This window comes from Gadus macrocephalus, chromosome 8, assembly GCF_031168955.1.
Source record: "Gadus macrocephalus chromosome 8, ASM3116895v1".
Taxonomy (NCBI): domain Eukaryota; kingdom Metazoa; phylum Chordata; class Actinopteri; order Gadiformes; family Gadidae; genus Gadus; species Gadus macrocephalus.
In genome coordinates, this window is record NC_082389.1 from 17,123,937 (window position 1) to 17,142,527 (window position 18,591).

The window sequence follows — 18,591 nt, forward strand, 5'->3', positions numbered from 1 at the left end:
ACACATTTTCTAATCATCATTTGGCGTTGAGGAAATAGACAAAAAATTTAAAATAAATAATGCATTAATAATAATGAATAAAACTTTTTCAATAAGCCTAATATGCCATTTTAGGAAAGTATGTCCAACAAACCCTTAGACAAGATTACTTTTGAATAGCTCCAGTGTACAAACTTCTAAACTTGCCGATTCTAGACAGTGATTGGCATCTGTAAAGCTTGCATTTAGTAGTGTTGTGGGAACTACCATCCCATGATGTGTTCCAACAATCTACTTTTCGGCTATGATTCCAAAGATGAATTACCCTCTCTCCTGTGATGGCCCTCCCATGGCCTCTCCCAGTACTGGGGCATATGGGAACTTCGCCAGCGTACGAGTTTCCACTTATTGAACGCAAGCCATGTTTTCATTTGAGGAAACGATTAACCTGAGACAATGGACAATGACACTGGAGCCCTGATTGCAGACTCCTGCATGGGCTTCTTCCAGAGACTGCTTGTCTAGTCGAGTGGAGAGAGAATATAAATAGGCAAAGACACATGGCAGCACTGGCAAAGACACAACCTAGACCACAGTTGTGTTGTACCAAGTACAACACAACCGAGTAAAAAACAACCTAGTACATTTCAACTTAGTATTACCATCTACACAAACTAGTAGAGTAAAACCTCAAAGTAGGCTAACCTAGTACAGTACAACCTAGGTGTAGGCTAACCTAGTACAGTACAACATGGTATGGTACAACCCAGTGCGCTGCAACCAAAGCCAGGTTCGTGGATCATGGCTCTTCCCCAAAGGTTCAGATTCTTGATGTGGTTCGCTGGGTTTCTATTTTTGGAGCTAGGATAAACTCGCAGCTCTAGGGAAAAGTTGTATTTTAACACAGACAGAGTTCCCTTCAAGTGCTGTTTACACGTAGCCCTAACCCTCTGTTTATCTCCTTGAAGATAAGCAATAAAGTCACTTTTGGAACTTTAGTTTAGAGTTTCAAATTTCAAAGTAGTCTATCCTCATTGCTATCAACTCTGTCTGCTACCCAGGTTGAAAGGAGAAAGGATTTTTAAGACAATTTGAAATAAAAGTACTGATATATTGTTGTCTATATATACAAAGTACAGTACATAGCAAACCAATGTACCCATGTCTTAGGCCCAATCCCATTTTCGAAGGGGAAGGGGAAGGGGAAGGGGAAGGGGAAGGGGAAGGGGAAGGGGAAGGGGAAGGGGAAGGGGAAGGGGTAAGGGGTAGAAATGGGATTGGGCCTAAAGCCAATCCCATTTCTACCCCTTACCCCTTCCCCTTACCCCTTCCCCTTCCCCTTCCCCTTCCCCTTCCCCTTCCCCTTCCCCTTCCCCTTCCCCTTCAAAACAAGGGGGAGGGGTAAGGGGAAGGGGTAAGGGGTAGAAATGGGATTGGGCCTTAATCTTGTTAATACTAATCAATTCATTGATTTGTGGTTTGGCTGACTACGCCTCAAGTCATGACGTCTGGTCATCCTCAGGAGCATCACTTCTATAGGAGGTTCTCTCACTCTGGTCCAACCCTTTCTCCACACAAGTACACATGATGATTGGTTACTTGCTTACATGCTGCTGTGTACTTGTCATGCCCTGATATATCATCAATTATCATTGGTTCACACTTTCGTGAACTTGTGGTCAACCATTACAACACTTATGTTTTCACATGTGTCAGCCATGGTTTTCATCTGGGAGGGTCCAGAGAAAGAAGCGTTTGATTCAGCAGTCCTTTCCAGTAAAAAGCACTTCTGCTTTACTCCCCCACTAAAAGCTAGAAGATTCCAGTCATATTATCATAACAGCTCAGCAATAACTAATTTCTGAGGCCTTCTTTCTCCATCCATCCTCGTGGTTCAGGGACCTGTCAGGTTGAGGTCTTGTCCCAGTGGGAGGCAGCAGGTGATGGATATGAATGGTTATCATATTGGTTATCTTCTTCATTGGTTACTCATGCCTCACTCGAGTGGTTTCTGTATTGTGGTGTCACCCCCAACTTCTTTCTTTGCTTCCTCAACATCTTGCCCTTCCTATGATCTGATAAGATTTCTTAGTGATCTTAACAGCTCTTGTAAAATATCGAGGGCTTGTGCTCCCTGATTAGTTAGTTCCATCAACAATGTTATGAATGATTGTCGGCATGCACTGGTCCTGGAACACACTCTTGGATGTACCTTTGTACTCTTGGCCATGGCCACGTTTTGCAATCACTTCTTGGGACTCGCCGAGCGGTTATCTTGGATCCAAATGCTGCGTGGGCGGGGGAACTGAGCAGGGAAGGTGAACAAGCTGGCTGATGGTTGATTGAGGCCCGTTGAGAACAACAAAACAGTATAACAGTTTGGATTGCAGTTGTTTTATTGAAGTAGTTCATCAGTTCTGGTCGTGGTCCCATGATACAGCTCGCCCCCACCTGATCCATGGCTCCTCCTGGGTCCCAGCCCCTTTAGGGCATTGGGTTCAATCGGTACACCTGCCTGGGGCGGGCGGGGCCTCATGGACTGGGAGAGGGGGAGGGGGTTCATGGGGCGGCTGGCAGCAGGAGCTGTGTGGTTACTTCTCTGTGCCCTCCGCCTTGGCGAGGAGCCCCAGCATCTCCGTCACCACGGCCTGGAGGGCCAGCCCCAGCTCCTTGCTGCTGTAGGGCTCCTCCAGAGGGGGCACGTGCACAAAGCCACACCTGCGCTGCCCCGCGTACAGAGACGTGTAGTAGGAGTAGTCACAGAGGTACCTGGCGTGGAGCGCACACAGAGAGAGGGAGGGACGTGTTAGACGCAGCTTTTAGCTTACGCGGTGTCACAGGGATGCTATGTGTTTAATGTTTAGACCCGTTTGTGAGGCAGAATCACAAGAAGGCACACATTTACAACTCATCCCGGAAGCAAGTAGAAGAACAATGTTGTTCTGGTTGCATCTTCATTCACATTAAGTTAATTCAAGTTACCTGTGTGCAGAAAATGTAAGGCAACTTATTTATTTCAGATCTTATTCAACAACTTAATCAATTCAATCACAAATAATGTACCCATGGCACACTATAAAAACCCTCTCACTAATAGCAAACTCAAAATCAAAAAGCTGATACCTTCCAGCATCCAGTGACGTGGACACAGCGACCCCGAGGCCAGACTCTTTCACCCTCTGGCGGACCCCCTCCATGTCCAGGACAGAGTGGATGGTTTCGGGACCACCCACCACACAACACCCACACTCTGGGCTGTAGCCAACATTGTCCGGGCGCTTGTAGCCCAGGTTGTTTCCCAACTGCTCCAGAGTCACCGTGGTGGCTATCCCAGACACACCCACATGGACCACAAGCTAACGGGGGGAAAGTCAACACAACGCCATGTGAGAGAGGCACAGGCGTCGCATCGAAGTGTTCTACATTTACATTTAGTCAACCACGCAGGGCGACAGCCAGCTCGTCAGGAGCATTCAGGGTGAGGCGTCTTGCTCAGGGACACCTTGACACCCGGAAGTTCGATCCCCGGCTAGGACGAGCCGGGGATCGAACTTCCGGTTCCAAGCCAACCCGCTCTACCTACTGAGCTTCTGTCACCCCCAGTATTCTGAGTAGCTGCTATGCTTTGATACCTTTCCAAGGTTTCCTTACGTGGGGTTGATGCTGTTTCCAGAGCGATGGCAGTAGGTCCTTCACAGCCCGGTATTCAACAGGGATCTCTTGCACGTGAAGGTCCACTGAGTTGCCGAGCCCTAACCGCTTCAGTTCCTGTCGTTTCATTACAAAGGAAGAATGTCTTCAGCAATGAATCTGATACAGACTCATATTGTTTATTTAACTCTACTCTCATCACAGTATTTACTCATTTAGCAGGGGCTTTTTACCAAAGTGACTTAGAGTGCATTCAGATTTGGATCATTAAAGAGCTGGTTAGGAGCAAGCCATACAAAGTCTATGAGTAAAATGTGGAGATGGAGGAATCAAACCTAGGACCTCGATGGCCTCGATGACGAAAATTTGCTGTCTGTTATTTTCATAACATTTGACATAAAATATATGAAAGGTCATCAGCGCTTTGGGGACTGCAGGATCCAGTTCATCATCACATCTGATCTACAGTATAGTAATTAGCCGAACCTTCACTGCCTCCCAGCTGGAGTTGACTTTGTCTCCGCCAAATGGCTCGAACCCTGACAGGAACGTGACGTGATCAATGATTGAAGCACAGACCGTAAGTCATTGTGTAACCAAGAATAAAAGATAGTAAGTAAAATATTAAAATAATTAAATTGTAATTCAACTTTGTATACCCTTTTTCAATGGGAAGTTGTAGTTATTATGTTATTTTCCTTTCAAAACTCTGCGATAAAATATAATAATTATTATTTATTATTATTAATACAATTAATTCTACTAATTCTACTAATAACACAATATAATTTCCAAAAAGCAGACAGTTTATGAATACAGTACATACATTAAAATGGGCAGTCAAAATCAATGATACATTATGCAAGTTTACAGGATGTATAACAGTGTCTGCCTGACCAGTATAACCACAGTGGGACATGAATAGAAGAAAAAATAAAATAAAAATCACATTACACATTTTCAAACATTTCAACCACTTACCTGTTACTATCACTTTCTTCTTAGTGGGCATTTTTTCTTGATCAACAGTCACAAAAGCACACTAGTAACTCAGAGCAAAACAATCTGAACAACAACTAATTGATAGCAGTGCGAAGACCAAAGTGTAGACTATGGTTCAGACCAAAGGTCCATGGTTTTCTCAATCATGGGTTTAAATACAGTTCAGGCACCTCTTCGACTTCTTCGGATGGAAGCTGTGCAATCATGTCATGCAGATGTATGAGGTTGCCATCTGCTGTACAACGATGTATATTGCTGTATGACATGTGACCAGAAGACAAGGCCTACACTGACACATCCAGCATCGATCAAGCTGTTCACATTAAGACAGCTGGCGACTGGGAAAGCGTATTGACCACCGACAGCAACTGTCAATATGCACACCAGATCTTCTTCCACTGCGCAAAATGACGCTGTTTAGTTACCAAAATGCATACTAACATTCTGGCCATATGGGCCATATTGAAGTCATCAGTTGTGTTATTTAAATTAATTAAATTCCACAAAAGACAACAACTTGCCTTTAATTCACTATGTGCATCTCAGGTGGTTACCATGGTTACCCTGTCAAGAGTTAAACACTACAAAATACATTTTCATGAAGACAGCGCTTATTTTCCTTAAGCCAGGATTTGCACCTTTTTTTCTCCCCTCTAGCCGCAGTCGCCCCCACCCTGGCTCGTGAATGACGCACATGCTCTGGCCCGAGTATCTGGACCCTATGCCACGAAAACCTACACATAATTTAAACATTATGCAAAAAGGAGGTGCATCTCTTTTCCCCTCATAAAAAGCATATTTAACGATGTAGAGTCTGATGACCATTTAGCGGCTATACAGTTATACATAAAAATAACCAACTTCATTCACACACACACACACACACACACACACACACACACACACACACACGCACACACACACACACACACACACACACACACACACACACACACACACGCACACACACACACACACACACACACACACTTACACACACACACACACACACACACACACACACACACACACACGCACACACACACACACACACACACACACACACACACACACACACACACACACACACACACACACACACACACACACTTACACACATACACACACACACACACAAACATACACACACACACACACACACACGCACACACACGCACACATACACACAAACATAATATTAATCGTCACCACTGTTCAGAACACCCACACACCCTGCACTGCAGTCTGACAGCCACCCATTCCCCCTCCCACCTCTGTCTCTTCGTCGCTCTCTCTGCCTCCATCTACGTCACTCGCTATGTCAGTGTTGCCATGGAAACTAATGATGCCCTCTCTCCTCTCTGGTGATGCAGAGGTGTCTGCTGACGTCTTGCCTCCCTCTCTGTGTGGGTGGAATAACAATATTTCTAGTGTCCACCATACAGGGGCCTACGTATAATAACCAGCGTGGTCCAACTCCATATTTGGATGTGTCTCTTATCATTACAAAACACATGTCTTCTTTAGGGAATATTATCAAGAGGTTGCTTTTGCACAAACATATGTGCAGCAGCAGTTGTTTTAAGAGTGGATCTTGATTTTAATTCCAAAACAAGGGGTTTCATTTTAGAAAGCCATCTGTTATTTCTGATGGTTTGAGGATCTCATGGGTGTTCCAGGGTCCCTGACGCCCATATTACCACCTCCATCTCGGGTACACTCCTGGCAGAGCCCTGGGCTGAGAGCCACAGGTTGTAAATGGGAACGGGTCCCTGGGTGTTGCACTGTTCCAGTGCCCACTACTCCTATATAGAAACAGGGAAAACAGTTAGAAAGAACCCCTCACACTGCTATGTGCTACTCTTTAGGACCAGCTATCCCATTTGCTGTGGTTCATCCTTTCTTCCATCTTGCAATCCTGCATCTACAATTACTTAACATTTACATCAACCCAGTAATTTAGGACCCAGTCAGAGGGCAGAGAAGGAATACGAATCGGAAAGATCAGGGGGGCAGAATGTTTTATTTCACTATCTACTAATGAGCATGAGGGGTACATTCTTGATGGACTAATCCATTGTGTGGTGTTTTTATTGCACACTCAAAGGCATCATATAGAGTTCGTAATCAGCTCAAGATGGCCGATGTTTGATGTTAAGTAGGAGAGGTAAAGTCCAGGACACATGGAGAACATGCAAACACCATATGCAAACACAAGCCAGGTCACTGCATAAAGCTCAGATCTTCTCTTATATTCTGTGCCTTTTGATTCTTGGTCTCGCTCTGTTTGTTAAAGGCTGAATGTTATCATATGTTGGCTTCGCCAGGAACTCCCTACTAGCGGCACATAAAAACTTTGCTGCTCCACTTGTAAAAGGTTCTTGATTCAACCTACGAATGACAAACATAGTGGATGTAAGTGTGTGTGACTGTTTCAACATTAGATTAACAAATAATATACACTTAACATTTGAACATGTTTAGTTTAGTTTTTTATGGAAACGGATGGTCTAAAGGGCTTTATCCTCCACTCTATTTTATTCTGGTTTAAGTCTGGGCTAGAAAGGAGTTCTGCACTTCTAAAAACTGGCCTATCCTGTTAACAGCTATGCACACGGTACGCCTTCAGGCTTGTTACTTCTGCTCAACCCTCAGCTTGTGTGTGTACCTTCCCCGCCCAGTCATTGCTCTCTTCTGGCGACCCTGAGCTTTTTTATGCTATGACATCAAACCACAATGCATTGCAATGTTTGGAGTTTACCTAAGATCGCCATGGCAATGAAGGCTGGCTCGGCCCCCTTATTTAAATCGGACCGGAAACCAACGTCATGTTGGGCCAATCTCCGCGCTCTGAAGTGACATAATGGAATTTTTGTGGATAGGAGGCGAGCAGAGGAGGGCTGGGCGTGCGCATAGCAGGCGTACCATTGCGAAAGACTTGCGCTCAGTTCCTAGGAAAGACACCCTTTCGGACTGAATGGACTCCAGCGGGGAAGTGAAATAACTTAATCAAAAGCGGGATACTAAATAACGATCGGATTACACTCGAAATAAAGGGACATATCATAGGATTATTTCCCCGTTTTCATGGATACCAATGAGGTCTTTATCCATGCGTAAAGCGGAACAATCCCTCGCGTGAGAGGGCAGAGAATGGAAACGAAGAACCGAAGAATCTCGAGCATCTACACCCAAAGCAGCATGATGAAAAAGGAAATCAACCTGAATCTCAACGCTCAAGACGACGAGCTGTCCAACAAGCCCAACCCTTTGCGGGACACGGACGGCATCCTCAACTCCCCGGACCTCGGACTCCTGAAGCTCGCCTCTCCGGACCTTGAGCGCCTGATCATCCAGTCCAACGGCATGGTCACCACAACCAACCCGACGTCCCAGTTCCTCTACCCCAAGTCCGCCAGCGACGAGCAGGAATTCGCGGAGGGTTTCGTGAAAGCCCTGGAGGACCTCCACAAGCAGAACCAGCTGAACGAGGCGTCGTGCGTCTCCGTGGACCGCCTGGAGCTCCTCGGCTCCAACGCAGCGTCTGTTGGACTCCAGCAGGCGTCCGATCTGCCCGTGTACACCACGCTCAACGGCTACGCCTCCAGCCCCCTGCAGGGAACGACCATCCACTACTCCACGGACACCGTGCCTTTCCCCCCACCGCCGTCCCACATGCCCGTCGTCCAGCAGCAGCAGGCGGCCGCGGCGGCCGTTCTGTCGCGGCTCCAGTCCGCTGGCCTGGTGAAGGACGAGCCCCAGACGGTGCCGGACATGCATAGCTTCGGCGACAGCCCCCCCATGTCCCCCATCGACATGGACAACCAGGAGCGCATCAAGGCAGAGAGGAAGAAGCTGCGCAATAGGATAGCGGCGTCTAAGTGCCGCAAGAGGAAGCTGGAGAGGATCTCCCGCCTGGAGGACAAGGTGAAGTCACTGAAAACACAGAACACAGAGCTTGCCTCCACGGCCGGGGTGCTGAGAGAGCAAGTGGCCCAGCTGAAGCAGAAGGTGATGAACCATGTCAGCAATGGATGCCAATTGCTCCCAAATCAGGTCCAGGCATATTAGATCTCGTAAACCAAATGTGCTCCACTCAACCATCCTTTGCTTTGAGGTATCGGATCTGAGACTGAAACGCTCTGGGGGTTCAAGCGAGTTAATGGGAGACAGACACGACAATGACTTTTGATTAATTGCTGTTGGTGCAGAGGTTTAAATGCGGTTCCAAGTAATTCCATAGAGTCCCAGGTGAACTGGAAATTGCAGGTAGACCAGCTGCAGGTGTAGGCTGCCCCTTCTGGGTTGTATGGCTGCCAAACAGACAGTGGTGCAGCCATTTTGCTCATTATGCCGCTCGCAATCATCCAATGGACTGGCAAAGGATAGATCTCTACATGTAATGTTTAACTGGACAATCTGCTATCTAATACCAGGGTGCTTTCATGAACATCCACTTCGTTTTGTAATGCCTTCATTGTTTACAAGCACTTACCAATTGAAAAAAAATGTATATTTTATTTACTGAAACGTGTAATTTGCATAATACACTATTGACGTCCCTCCTGTTGCAGACGTGAACAGTGCATGTTTTAAATGCCATGTGTGTGCAGTAGGAAACGCCTTTTCTATATCGTGATTGTTGTGTTGCTTTCTACCTTAAACTATTCATTATTGTGTGTGTGTGTGTGTGTGTGTGTGTGTGTGTGTGTGTGTGTGTGTGTGTGTGTGTGTGTGTGTGTGTGTGTGTGTGTGTGTGTGTGTGTGTGTGTGTGTGTGAGTGTGTGTTTGTGGACATCAGAAGCTGCGTATAGCTACATGTAATGAGTTGTTTTTTTTTTTACCTCTCAAACACATTAAATTCACTACATAAGCAGGTCGGTTGAGCGTTGTTCATCGCAGTATTAATGCTTACTGAAACGACTACATTAACAAAATGTCAAAGTGATGACGCTGCTCTGATTGCTTGTTTGTAACAATTGTATAACAATACTATGGTAAACATTGTGCCCTCTGGTGGTTTTGAAAAGTGTTTATGTATCAATGAATTCTTAAAAAACCAACCTCTTCTTGATCTGACACACACACACACACACACACACGCACACACACACACACACACACACACACACACACACACACACACACACACACACACACACACACACACACAAAATTGACTATACTTTCACTATCATGTTCAGATAATTTTATTGATTGCTCAGTTTTAGCAAACCTGGCAAACCTGGAATTACAGCACAACTCACACTTGACTATGACCGGGAAAAGGGCAGAAAAGTCTTATTTACAAAGTGGTGGGATGGGGGGAGCCAAACCGTATCCATACGTGTTCCTCAGTCAGAAGCAAGTGTACAGCGTAGCAAAACAGCAAACAAAAAAAGAAGTAACCCAGCACAGAAAATTAGAAGGAAACAAAATTCCGGCAAAACATTTTTGGATTTAGTGTTTTCACCTCCTTCTCTCCACGTTTTCCTCCTCTTGGCCACTAGTGTATTTCTAGTGTTCAGAAAGTGTAACAACCAAGCAAGTGAGGCCATATCTGAACTTCTTAGGTTTATATTTAATTCTCTATAAATAAAACTCTGCTCTGTAGAAGACTCTTACACAAATAGTATCTTGCAAGAGAAAGGTTTGCTTTCGGTTGAGTACGAACAGCGCTGATAGGGTCCAGTGATTAATCCAGGAACAACTGTTTTTTTAGAGATCTTAGAACGTACGCAGTTTGGCTCAAAGAATGTTTTAAAAATGATTACAGACTCGACTTGTACATTACATCGTACGATTGGAATGGTCATGTTTAAATATCCTTAAACTTTGTACACACGCAAAGTAGTGTCAGAGAGAATCCAAACAAAAACAAATAGCTACAGTGTGACATAGTGGTGGACCATCTCTTATGCTACGGCACAAGAGTGCGTAGATCAAACTGCAACCTTGGAAGAACAGCTTCTCAAAACATAAATAAGTCATAAATACTGTATATAAATATAATTCTCAATAAGTCGTAAGGTACTAAAACATGTTGACACGTGCGTCTGTCAATGCTGACATTTTAAAAACGGTTTGTACTGTTTACAGCAAAATCCAAATAAAAAAATACAGGAATAAATAAACATACACAACATATCAACAATTCCTAAAAAATATATAAATGCCAAAACAAACTGAAAGAACAAAAAAAAACATTGACTTTATAGACACGGGAATCTGTGATAAAGGTTGAAAAGGGCAGTTTTGTGGCGTACCCATGCACACATGTTGACTAACATGCCGTCGCCGTGGGCACTGGTTTTGTCATGCGCACGGTAAATGAAAAAGTAGAGACTTGAAGGTTCAAACTTGATATGGATGTCCAGAGGCCAAACCTCCCCTGTTCCTCTGAAGCTTTGGGGTACGCTTGCTACTGTCCAGTAGTAAAAACACTAAACACAAACGGACGGATTGGGTAATGCAACTGAGACTAGGAACCTTTCACCAAACAGCCACCCAATCAACCAATCACGGGCAAGAGACATAGTAGTCATGCACCTCTCACAAACAGCACAGCTTGGGATACAACATCTTAAAGTCTTCTTTCAGTGGTATCATATCCAATCGTAATACAGTAATGCATTGCTAAAAATGCACGCCTGTTGTATATTCTTCTTCTAAACATTAATACACACACCATTCTCATAATGGTCAAAGACATCTCCTTTTCCATTCGCTTTTCCTTCAAGTCGTTTCCCAACTAGAAGAACTGAAAAAGGGTCCATCGATAGGAATGACCTTCCTAAACTCCAAAGCAGAACTACAGAACAGAACAAACTAATCATTGAAACAATGCGTGCTATTTCAATACATTTGATTTCCTTGCGCAAAGGTATAATCTAACCTGTCCCGCGTGACCGGTAGAACAAATCAATCAACCACAAAACTGGGATGGATTACGGACTCAACATGCGCAACAAGATCACATCCAGTTCATTTAGTAAGGATAACAAAAACGAATAACACACACACACACACTCACAAACACACACACACACACACATATCCATCGGGGCTCAAAAATAACAAAGATTATGTTGTGATTCAGATCCATTAGGGTCCATTCAGATCCCTCAGTGCTGTGTGTGTGTGTGTGTGTGTGTGTGTGTGTGTGTGTGTGTGTGTGTGTGTGTGTGTGTGTGTGTGTGTGTGTGTGTGTGTGTGTGTGTGTGTGTGCGCGTGTGTCTGAGAGAGTGTATGTGTGTGTAGAAGAAGGTGGGGATCAGGTGTAACTTGCTTTTGGACATTTGAACGGAATAAAATGTCACAAGAGAAGATGAGTTGTCGCCTCTACCCTCGACCTTTAGTGACATTTCAGATTCAGGCTGTGGCAAAAAAATAACTTTTCTCGCCCCGCAAGCACCGGGTGGTGTGAAGGGATAGAACTGCCTCTTCATATGTGAGAGCGAGAGAACGAGAAAGAGAGAGAGAGAGAAAGAGAAAGCGAGAGGGAGAGAAAGAGAAAGAGAAAGAGAGAGGAAAGAAAGAGAAAGAGAAAGAGAGAGAGAGAGAGAGAAAGTAAGAGAGAGAGAGATCTCTGGCAATAGGATCGCTCACTTTGACGGTCCACTTTGTTAAACAGGGGGCACAGATTTAAAATGCAGCTTGATTCATGTCTGTATATGGCAGTGTTTGTGTAACAACAAGAGTGACAGAGAGATATTAAATGTATCAGCAGTGGTTATTGACCGTGTGTGCGTGTGTGTATTGACTGTGTGTGTGGGTGTGTGTATAGACTGTGTGTGTGTATAGACTGTGTGTGTGTGTGTGTGTGTGTGTGTGTGTGTGTGTGTGTGTGTGGGGTTGTGTGTGGGGGTTGTGTTCAGCAAGCACAGTCCTGGCTGGACCTCTGAGGCTGTTCGCTGAGCTGGGGACCCTGCTTGCCCCCGGTCACGGTGGGGTCGGCGTTGTCCAGGCTGTCAGACATCCTCTCACAGATGACGTCCACCAGCCTCTCGAAGGTCTGCTTCACGTTGATGTTGTCCTTGGCGCTGGCCTCGAAGTACTCAAAACCTACGGGGGCCGGGGACACTGATGTGAGACCTTGTGTGGATTGTCCTTCCGCGAGCGACCACAGAGCGCTTTGTATTAGAGTCGTTAAGAGTCCTTTTACAACCCATAGGAAGGAACCAAACAACAAATCATGGAGGTGTGGTTCCAAAGCAGAGGGCAATGCAACCAAAATATACCTCCTACCAGAGTCATAATGCCACATAGAACCAGTAAGGTAATAAACACAACTTTTTAAGTAAAGGTGAATATCGTAGCCTACTTCCCATCTTGATGCAGGGGGTTTGACCCTCAGCCAAAGGGGTCAGGTTAAACCCCATGGCCCCATGGTCTATCTGTGGGCCACCCCCCTTGTGTTCTCCCCAGGCTGTGAGTGGACGTACCCAGCTGTTCAGAGAGCTGCCGGCCCCTCTCGGCCGCCACCACCCTCTCGTCCTCCATGTCACACTTGTTGCCCACCAGCAGCACCTGGGCGTTGTCCCACGAGTACGTCTTGATCTGGGTGGCCCTGCGGGGACACAGACCGTCCACGGCGTCAGGCGGCGCTCTGATCACCAGCCCTGATGCATACTGTTAGACAACCTCTGCTTAACCTGACTAAACAAGGCTGACAGAATGTGGCTGCTACAGTTTGAAATGTTGTAGTGGAAATAGTTACATATATATACATACATACATATCGATATCTATATCTACTGTATGTGTGTGTATATAAATATACACATATATCTTGGTATTTTTTTTTTTACATATGTAAATTGTACTTAGAGTCTGTATTCTATGTAATTGTTCTGTTGCTTACCAGTCTTGTACAGCGTTGAAGGAGTCCTCGTTGGTGATGTCGTACATCAGGATGAAGCCCATGGCGCCCCGGTAGTACGCTGTGGTGATCGTCCTGTAGCGCTCCTGGCCAGCTGTGTCCTGTACGCACACATGGACAAAAAACGTTGGTACAGGTCCGACCAAGGGTCCTGTAATGTTGTAGGCTAAAACCTCTATAAACTCATAATGCCAAAGTGAAGCCCGACATCCAAATCCCCATTTTCAACAAACCCAAAAATAAACACTTGTATAAATATCAATAATAATCGCTATAAATATAAATAGGGGCTGAAGATTATTCTTCTTCCACAAATTCAGATCTTTTAATCGGACAGACCTGAGGATTACAATGGCTCCCTCGCTGAACAGGGCCCGTACGGTTAACAATTACACGTTTGGACCCACTGACACGTGCCATCCTCTGCCTCTTTGTTCAGCAAGGGGAGCTCAGCACCGCCGCGGTGGTAGATAGGAACCGCCGCTTAACGGCCCGCGGCCACAACGCATCACATCCTCCCACAGCGTCAAGCCTAATCAGCTGCGACCGGCCCGGGGTCGAAACTTTATGGCGCTTGTCGGAACGCATGAAGGGTATGGTGGCCTATTAAGACATGAAGGGTAAGGCCTATGAAGACATGGCAGACGGAGTGCTGCTGCACATTACGCCCGGTGTGAGGAGATGGGACTGGACTGATGGAGCAGAGCCGTCATTAGTAAGGTCGGAGGGGAGGAGACCGGGAATTTGGTCATCAAACATCAAGTAGGCATAAATTAAGAGTGGCGTTCAGGGAGAGAGCCCCTTCGCTGATCAGGGGGACGTCGTGAAGGACATGTTAGCTGAAGGCTCTTCAGCGGAAACAAGCAGTGTGAACTATTTATTAGGGGTAGGCAGGCTGGTGTAGTGGTTAGGGTGTTCTGGGTGGGAACCCCAATGTCTGCATCGATAGGCATACTTGATGCCCCCCCTAACCCCTACCTGTTCATTCATAATATGGATCCACAATCAAATTCACTGTCAGCCACTTTGGATGGAATGATACGGGAAATACCCAAACAGAAGTAGCAGAGCGCTTTAACAGCTTGTGTTACGAAGAGGGAGATGCAGCTGTCTGAGGCTCACAGTGAGATGGGTGAAGGGCAGCACGCTAGACTCTCAAAAGCACCAGTGTCTAAAAAAAGGAATGCAGCCCTTAGGGAATCTCATTCATTCACAGACTAGCATCTGGAACAAACATGTATTGTGTTGTTAAGGACTTAAGTGGTCCAGCGCAGTTGGCGAGTCGAATCAACAATATGTCCTATGTATGGAATGGCTTTGTTATTCACTATTATTTGCTTATTGCTTATCTGTGCATCGATTGACATGTGATATGTGTAAGGCCTAAAAGATAATTGATAGTAAGGATAAAAATGAGGTTGAATAACAACAGGAGCCTATTGTCAATGTTAAGCTGATTCCTGGTAGGGTCGGCAATAGAAATCACATCACTGTTTTTCAGGCCGGATCACAATCCACCATCTTATCACTATTCCGGTGTTGGTTTTTACATTTACTTTGAAGTTACTTCACAGTACAGCCAAACAAATTTTGTTATTTAATAAAAAATATGGAACTACAAGGTAACAAAACCTAAAAGAAATAATAACAAACCATATAGGCAAAAAAAAAATGTTTTGGGGGAAATCTGCCAAGTATGCACATTTAACAAGAATTGTATCTCAGTTTCAAAAGATTACCTACATAACATTAAAGTGTAAATTAGTCCAATGTTTCAGCTGGAATCTGAACACTATGAGATTTAAAAAAACATGCTTTGGGCTGAGAGTTCTAAGAAGGAATGGGGCACTTTGAACCCCCATGGCTACAACCCACGACAACAATAATGTTGTACATGAGTTGTGTATGAGACAATGATCGATGTTGCATATGAAATGCTTCACGCACCGTGGCGTTATTATACTATAAGTGCCCAGGAAACAGAACCCTCTCCTGGACTCTGTGATCAACATAAACCACTGCCCAGACTCTCTACACATCCACACACACCTCGCTGCCAGTGTCCCTTCGTCCTGACGTCCAAGAGTATTTTCTGCCTTTCAGGCAGAGGGGAACATTAACAAAATGATTCAGGAAGAGTGGCAAAAACATCGAATTGCACTCCTATTTTCTCTGAATGATGGTCTTATTTCAAATATTGGCACTGGGAACCTCGTAGAGCAGATCAACTATTTTGAGCTTTTGAAACACTAATTTCAACGGTTTAAGTGGGAATCATATCCTTGGCAAGGTAAGATGTCACCGGATCAGTGACCTTTGTCCAGCGCATACATGTCCTGTCAAACTGTGTGCTTTTCTCGAGCGCCTTCGGCTCCTTTCACAGTTTAACTGCTGGAAACCTCTTTCTGGTGCTTTCTTTTAAGGTTAGTAGTAGCATCTGTTAACCCACTGTTTGAGCTGGAATTAGAACCCTAGGACATTTAAAAAAAAAGAATGTCATCCCCATAGTTGTGACCAACGGTGATATATTGGTGATACGTTTTTGTCATTTTGTATGAGCAATATAATGAGCGATGTTGTTTACGAAAAGTGGCAGGATACTATAAATTCTCTACTCTATTATACTCTATAAATGTAATACTCTAAATTAAATGTATTATTATTTTTATTATTATAAGTGTGTCTAACCTTTATCGAAAAAGGTGTGATGTAAGATCTGGCTGAGACCACTCTGGACGATCTGTATGAGCCATAGAACCGTCACTGATAGAATGTGCGCCGTAGCACGATACTAACGATCTCTCTGTAAAGGCAGATCGTGGAAACGTTTTCAATGTTCACAAACTCTTTATATCGCACACCCCTGGTTCCTGGTCCGGGGCCGATTGTTTAGGTTTTAATCCGTAATGATCGATCAGTAGCTTACCATGAAGAAATTATCAATGAACAAACATCATATCAAACAATTCTGAGTGAGGCAAGTGTACAAAACTAGATTTTCTAAATTACTTATTTGGTTATAGGAGAATGTACACCTGACCCCTGAAAAGGTTTATCACTAAGATAATTTCTATGGCAAATGCTGACTATTTTTAAGAAAACATCTTTTAACTATTTTTTACCAGACAGATGGAGAGATACCGTACGTCGCTCTGTTCCTCACCCAGATCTGTAGCTTTATCCTCTTGTCGTTCCTGTAGATGGTCTTCACCTTGAAGTCGATGCCCACCGTGCTGACGAAGGCCGGCGTGAAGGAGTCGTCTGCGTAGCGGAAGAGGAAGGAGGTCTTCCCCACGCTGCTGTTACCAATGATCAGGATCTTGAACATGTAGTCGAAGTTCTGATCCGAAGTCTCCTTCTGTCCATAGCTAGCATTTGCTGACGCCATCTATACAGGAAAAAAAGAAACGCAAATACAAACAGCGCTGTGGTGGTTGAGTTTCACTGGTCCAATCTGTGTTTGTTCTTAAGATTGCAGGCGACAGAAAGCAAAGCACCCATAGCCCCATGTGTCCGATAGAGATGTATAAATAACACATTAACAACATAATATAAAGATTGAACCAGTCTGGTCACATAAAGGCTCATTCATTGAGTATGTGTCTGTTATTACAACCCCAATAATAGGGTTTTAATCATCACCAGTCCCTTTCCAGTTGGGTTCCCACCTAAATACCACATTTCCCACGGTTGCAGCAGACACACACATCCCTTTCCCCCAAAAAACAACAGACATAAATAGCTTTCTCGCAGCTACCATGGGACGCTTACCATCAAGATGCAGCACTAAAGTCGTACGTCCCACAACTGATAAGAAGGCGGAAGCACCAGGGCTTAGCATCAGCTAAACTGCCTATCCCATTTAGCCAGGGTGCAGTGGCCTGGCCACTGCAAAGCGCCTGCTAGCCAATTATGAATGAACATATGGCTGCTTAGAAATGATCTGGTAGCCCTCTATTCTAAACAGCCATATGTTTGTATGCATAATGCTGCCGTGATACCAGTCTAACATCCCTGGTTGTCGTTATAGTGGTAATACATGAGCTACTAGCCTGTAGTAACACACACAGCGTCACCAGGGCTGAGCTGTCCCTAGCCTCTTATCCCAAATTAACACACAACAGCTCGACTCCACCGTCTAGCTAACATTAGAAGATATTGAATCGTGCATCATACCAAAGTATATGAGCACAATGTTTTTTGAATACAAATTGAATAAACTACCTCTATTTACTTCTCGACCTTCAACCAACGAAGCATATGGCAACAAACGCTGATGTTTATAATCATTACTAATCGGGCAATAAGGCTAGCATCGGTTAGCCTAGCGTACCGTGACAGTCGTGGATAATAGGCAGCTAGCATCCCATCTATGTCAAATGAAGGTTACTCTCTTTTGTGTATTTGCTTTTTCGAAATCATCTTTCCAATACAAATATAATACACAAAGGTGGATCGCTCGCCTACCCTTTGCTGCGGAGGTTATCCTTTTTTATATCGTCTTGTTGGGAGTATGAATGAAGCCGGGGCTTACCATGAAATGTCTTGTTTTATGATCCTATGCAGTGACAGCGTTGCACCTGCAGCAGTCTGTGTGCGTCTCTTGATTGACGGGAGCGAAGAGGGCGGGCTCAACGCTGGCACTCTGGCAAATTGATGTAAACACGACGTCTTGTCTAAACTGCAGGGGCCCGCCCATCAATCATGCGTATCCCTGTCTATTATTTTTTATCTAATTATTGGCGACCAAGTTTATATAATCATATGTAGGTACACATTATGATTCAAGTGGACATTTACACACACACACACACACACACACACACACACACACACACACACACACACACACACACACACACACACACACAAACACGCACACACACACACACACACACACACACGTTTTTATATGTATATATATATATATATATATGTATATATACATACTGTATATATGTTTTAATGAAAAATAATGGACATTTTCGTTTTGTTTGACATATATATCAAACAAATATGTAAAAATGTGTTGATATGTTATTCCACCTGAATTTGTTTGCATGTATTTGCAAATCAAT

The 18,591-nt window shown here is 44.5% G+C and overlaps 3 protein-coding genes across 4 annotated transcripts; 1 reads left to right on the top strand and 2 right to left on the bottom strand.

Annotated features, from left to right (window-relative positions):
• Positions 1 to 2,357: 2,357 nt before the first annotated feature.
• LOC132463420 (pyroglutamyl-peptidase 1-like) lies at positions 2,358 to 4,854 on the bottom strand. The gene is made up of 5 exons (XM_060059580.1): positions 4,612 to 4,854; positions 4,117 to 4,169; positions 3,631 to 3,747; positions 3,103 to 3,335; positions 2,358 to 2,748 (listed from the first exon to the last, which is right to left on the bottom strand). The coding sequence occupies exons 1-5, from the start codon at positions 4,640 to 4,642 to the stop codon at positions 2,571 to 2,573; spliced, it is 612 nt and encodes a 203-aa protein (XP_059915563.1). The 5' UTR covers positions 4,643 to 4,854; the 3' UTR covers positions 2,358 to 2,570.
• Positions 4,855 to 7,501: 2,647 nt separating this feature from the next.
• LOC132463418 (transcription factor JunD-like) lies at positions 7,502 to 9,695 on the top strand. The gene has a single exon (XM_060059576.1). The coding sequence runs from the start codon at positions 7,786 to 7,788 to the stop codon at positions 8,701 to 8,703; it is 918 nt and encodes a 305-aa protein (XP_059915559.1). The 5' UTR covers positions 7,502 to 7,785; the 3' UTR covers positions 8,704 to 9,695.
• On the bottom strand, positions 9,307 to 18,207 carry LOC132463419 (ras-related protein Rab-3A-like). Of its 2 annotated transcripts, none has more exons than XM_060059578.1 (5): positions 18,048 to 18,207; positions 16,677 to 16,901; positions 13,496 to 13,614; positions 13,077 to 13,201; positions 9,307 to 12,696 (listed from the first exon to the last, which is right to left on the bottom strand). In XM_060059578.1, the coding sequence occupies exons 1-5, from the start codon at positions 18,048 to 18,050 to the stop codon at positions 12,506 to 12,508; spliced, it is 663 nt and encodes a 220-aa protein (XP_059915561.1). In that variant the 5' UTR covers positions 18,051 to 18,207; the 3' UTR covers positions 9,307 to 12,505. The 2 variants fall into 2 exon arrangements, with proteins under 2 accessions (XP_059915561.1, XP_059915562.1); XM_060059579.1 differs by having other exon boundaries at positions 17,981 to 18,129.
• Positions 18,208 to 18,591: the final 384 nt, after the last annotated feature.

Coding starts and splice junctions, on each gene's coding strand:
- LOC132463420 (XM_060059580.1), bottom strand. CDS start 4,642: ATGCCCACTAAGAAGAAAGTGATAGTAACAG. Junction 3,748..4,116: donor CCAGCTGGGAGGCAGTGAAG/GTTCGGCTAATT, acceptor ATGAAACGACAG/GAACTGAAGCGGTTAGGGCT. Junction 2,749..3,102: donor ACGTCACTGGATGCTGGAAG/GTATCAGCTTTT, acceptor GCTCCACGCCAG/GTACCTCTGTGACTACTCCT.
- LOC132463418 (XM_060059576.1), top strand. CDS start 7,786: ATGGAAACGAAGAACCGAAGAATCTCGAGCATCTACACCCAAAGCAGC.
- LOC132463419 (XM_060059578.1), bottom strand. Junction 13,615..16,676: donor GGATAAAGCTACAGATCTGG/GTGAGGAACAGA, acceptor GTGTGCGTACAG/GACACAGCTGGCCAGGAGCG. Junction 13,202..13,495: donor TTCAACGCTGTACAAGACTG/GTAAGCAACAGA, acceptor GTGTCCCCGCAG/GGCCACCCAGATCAAGACGT.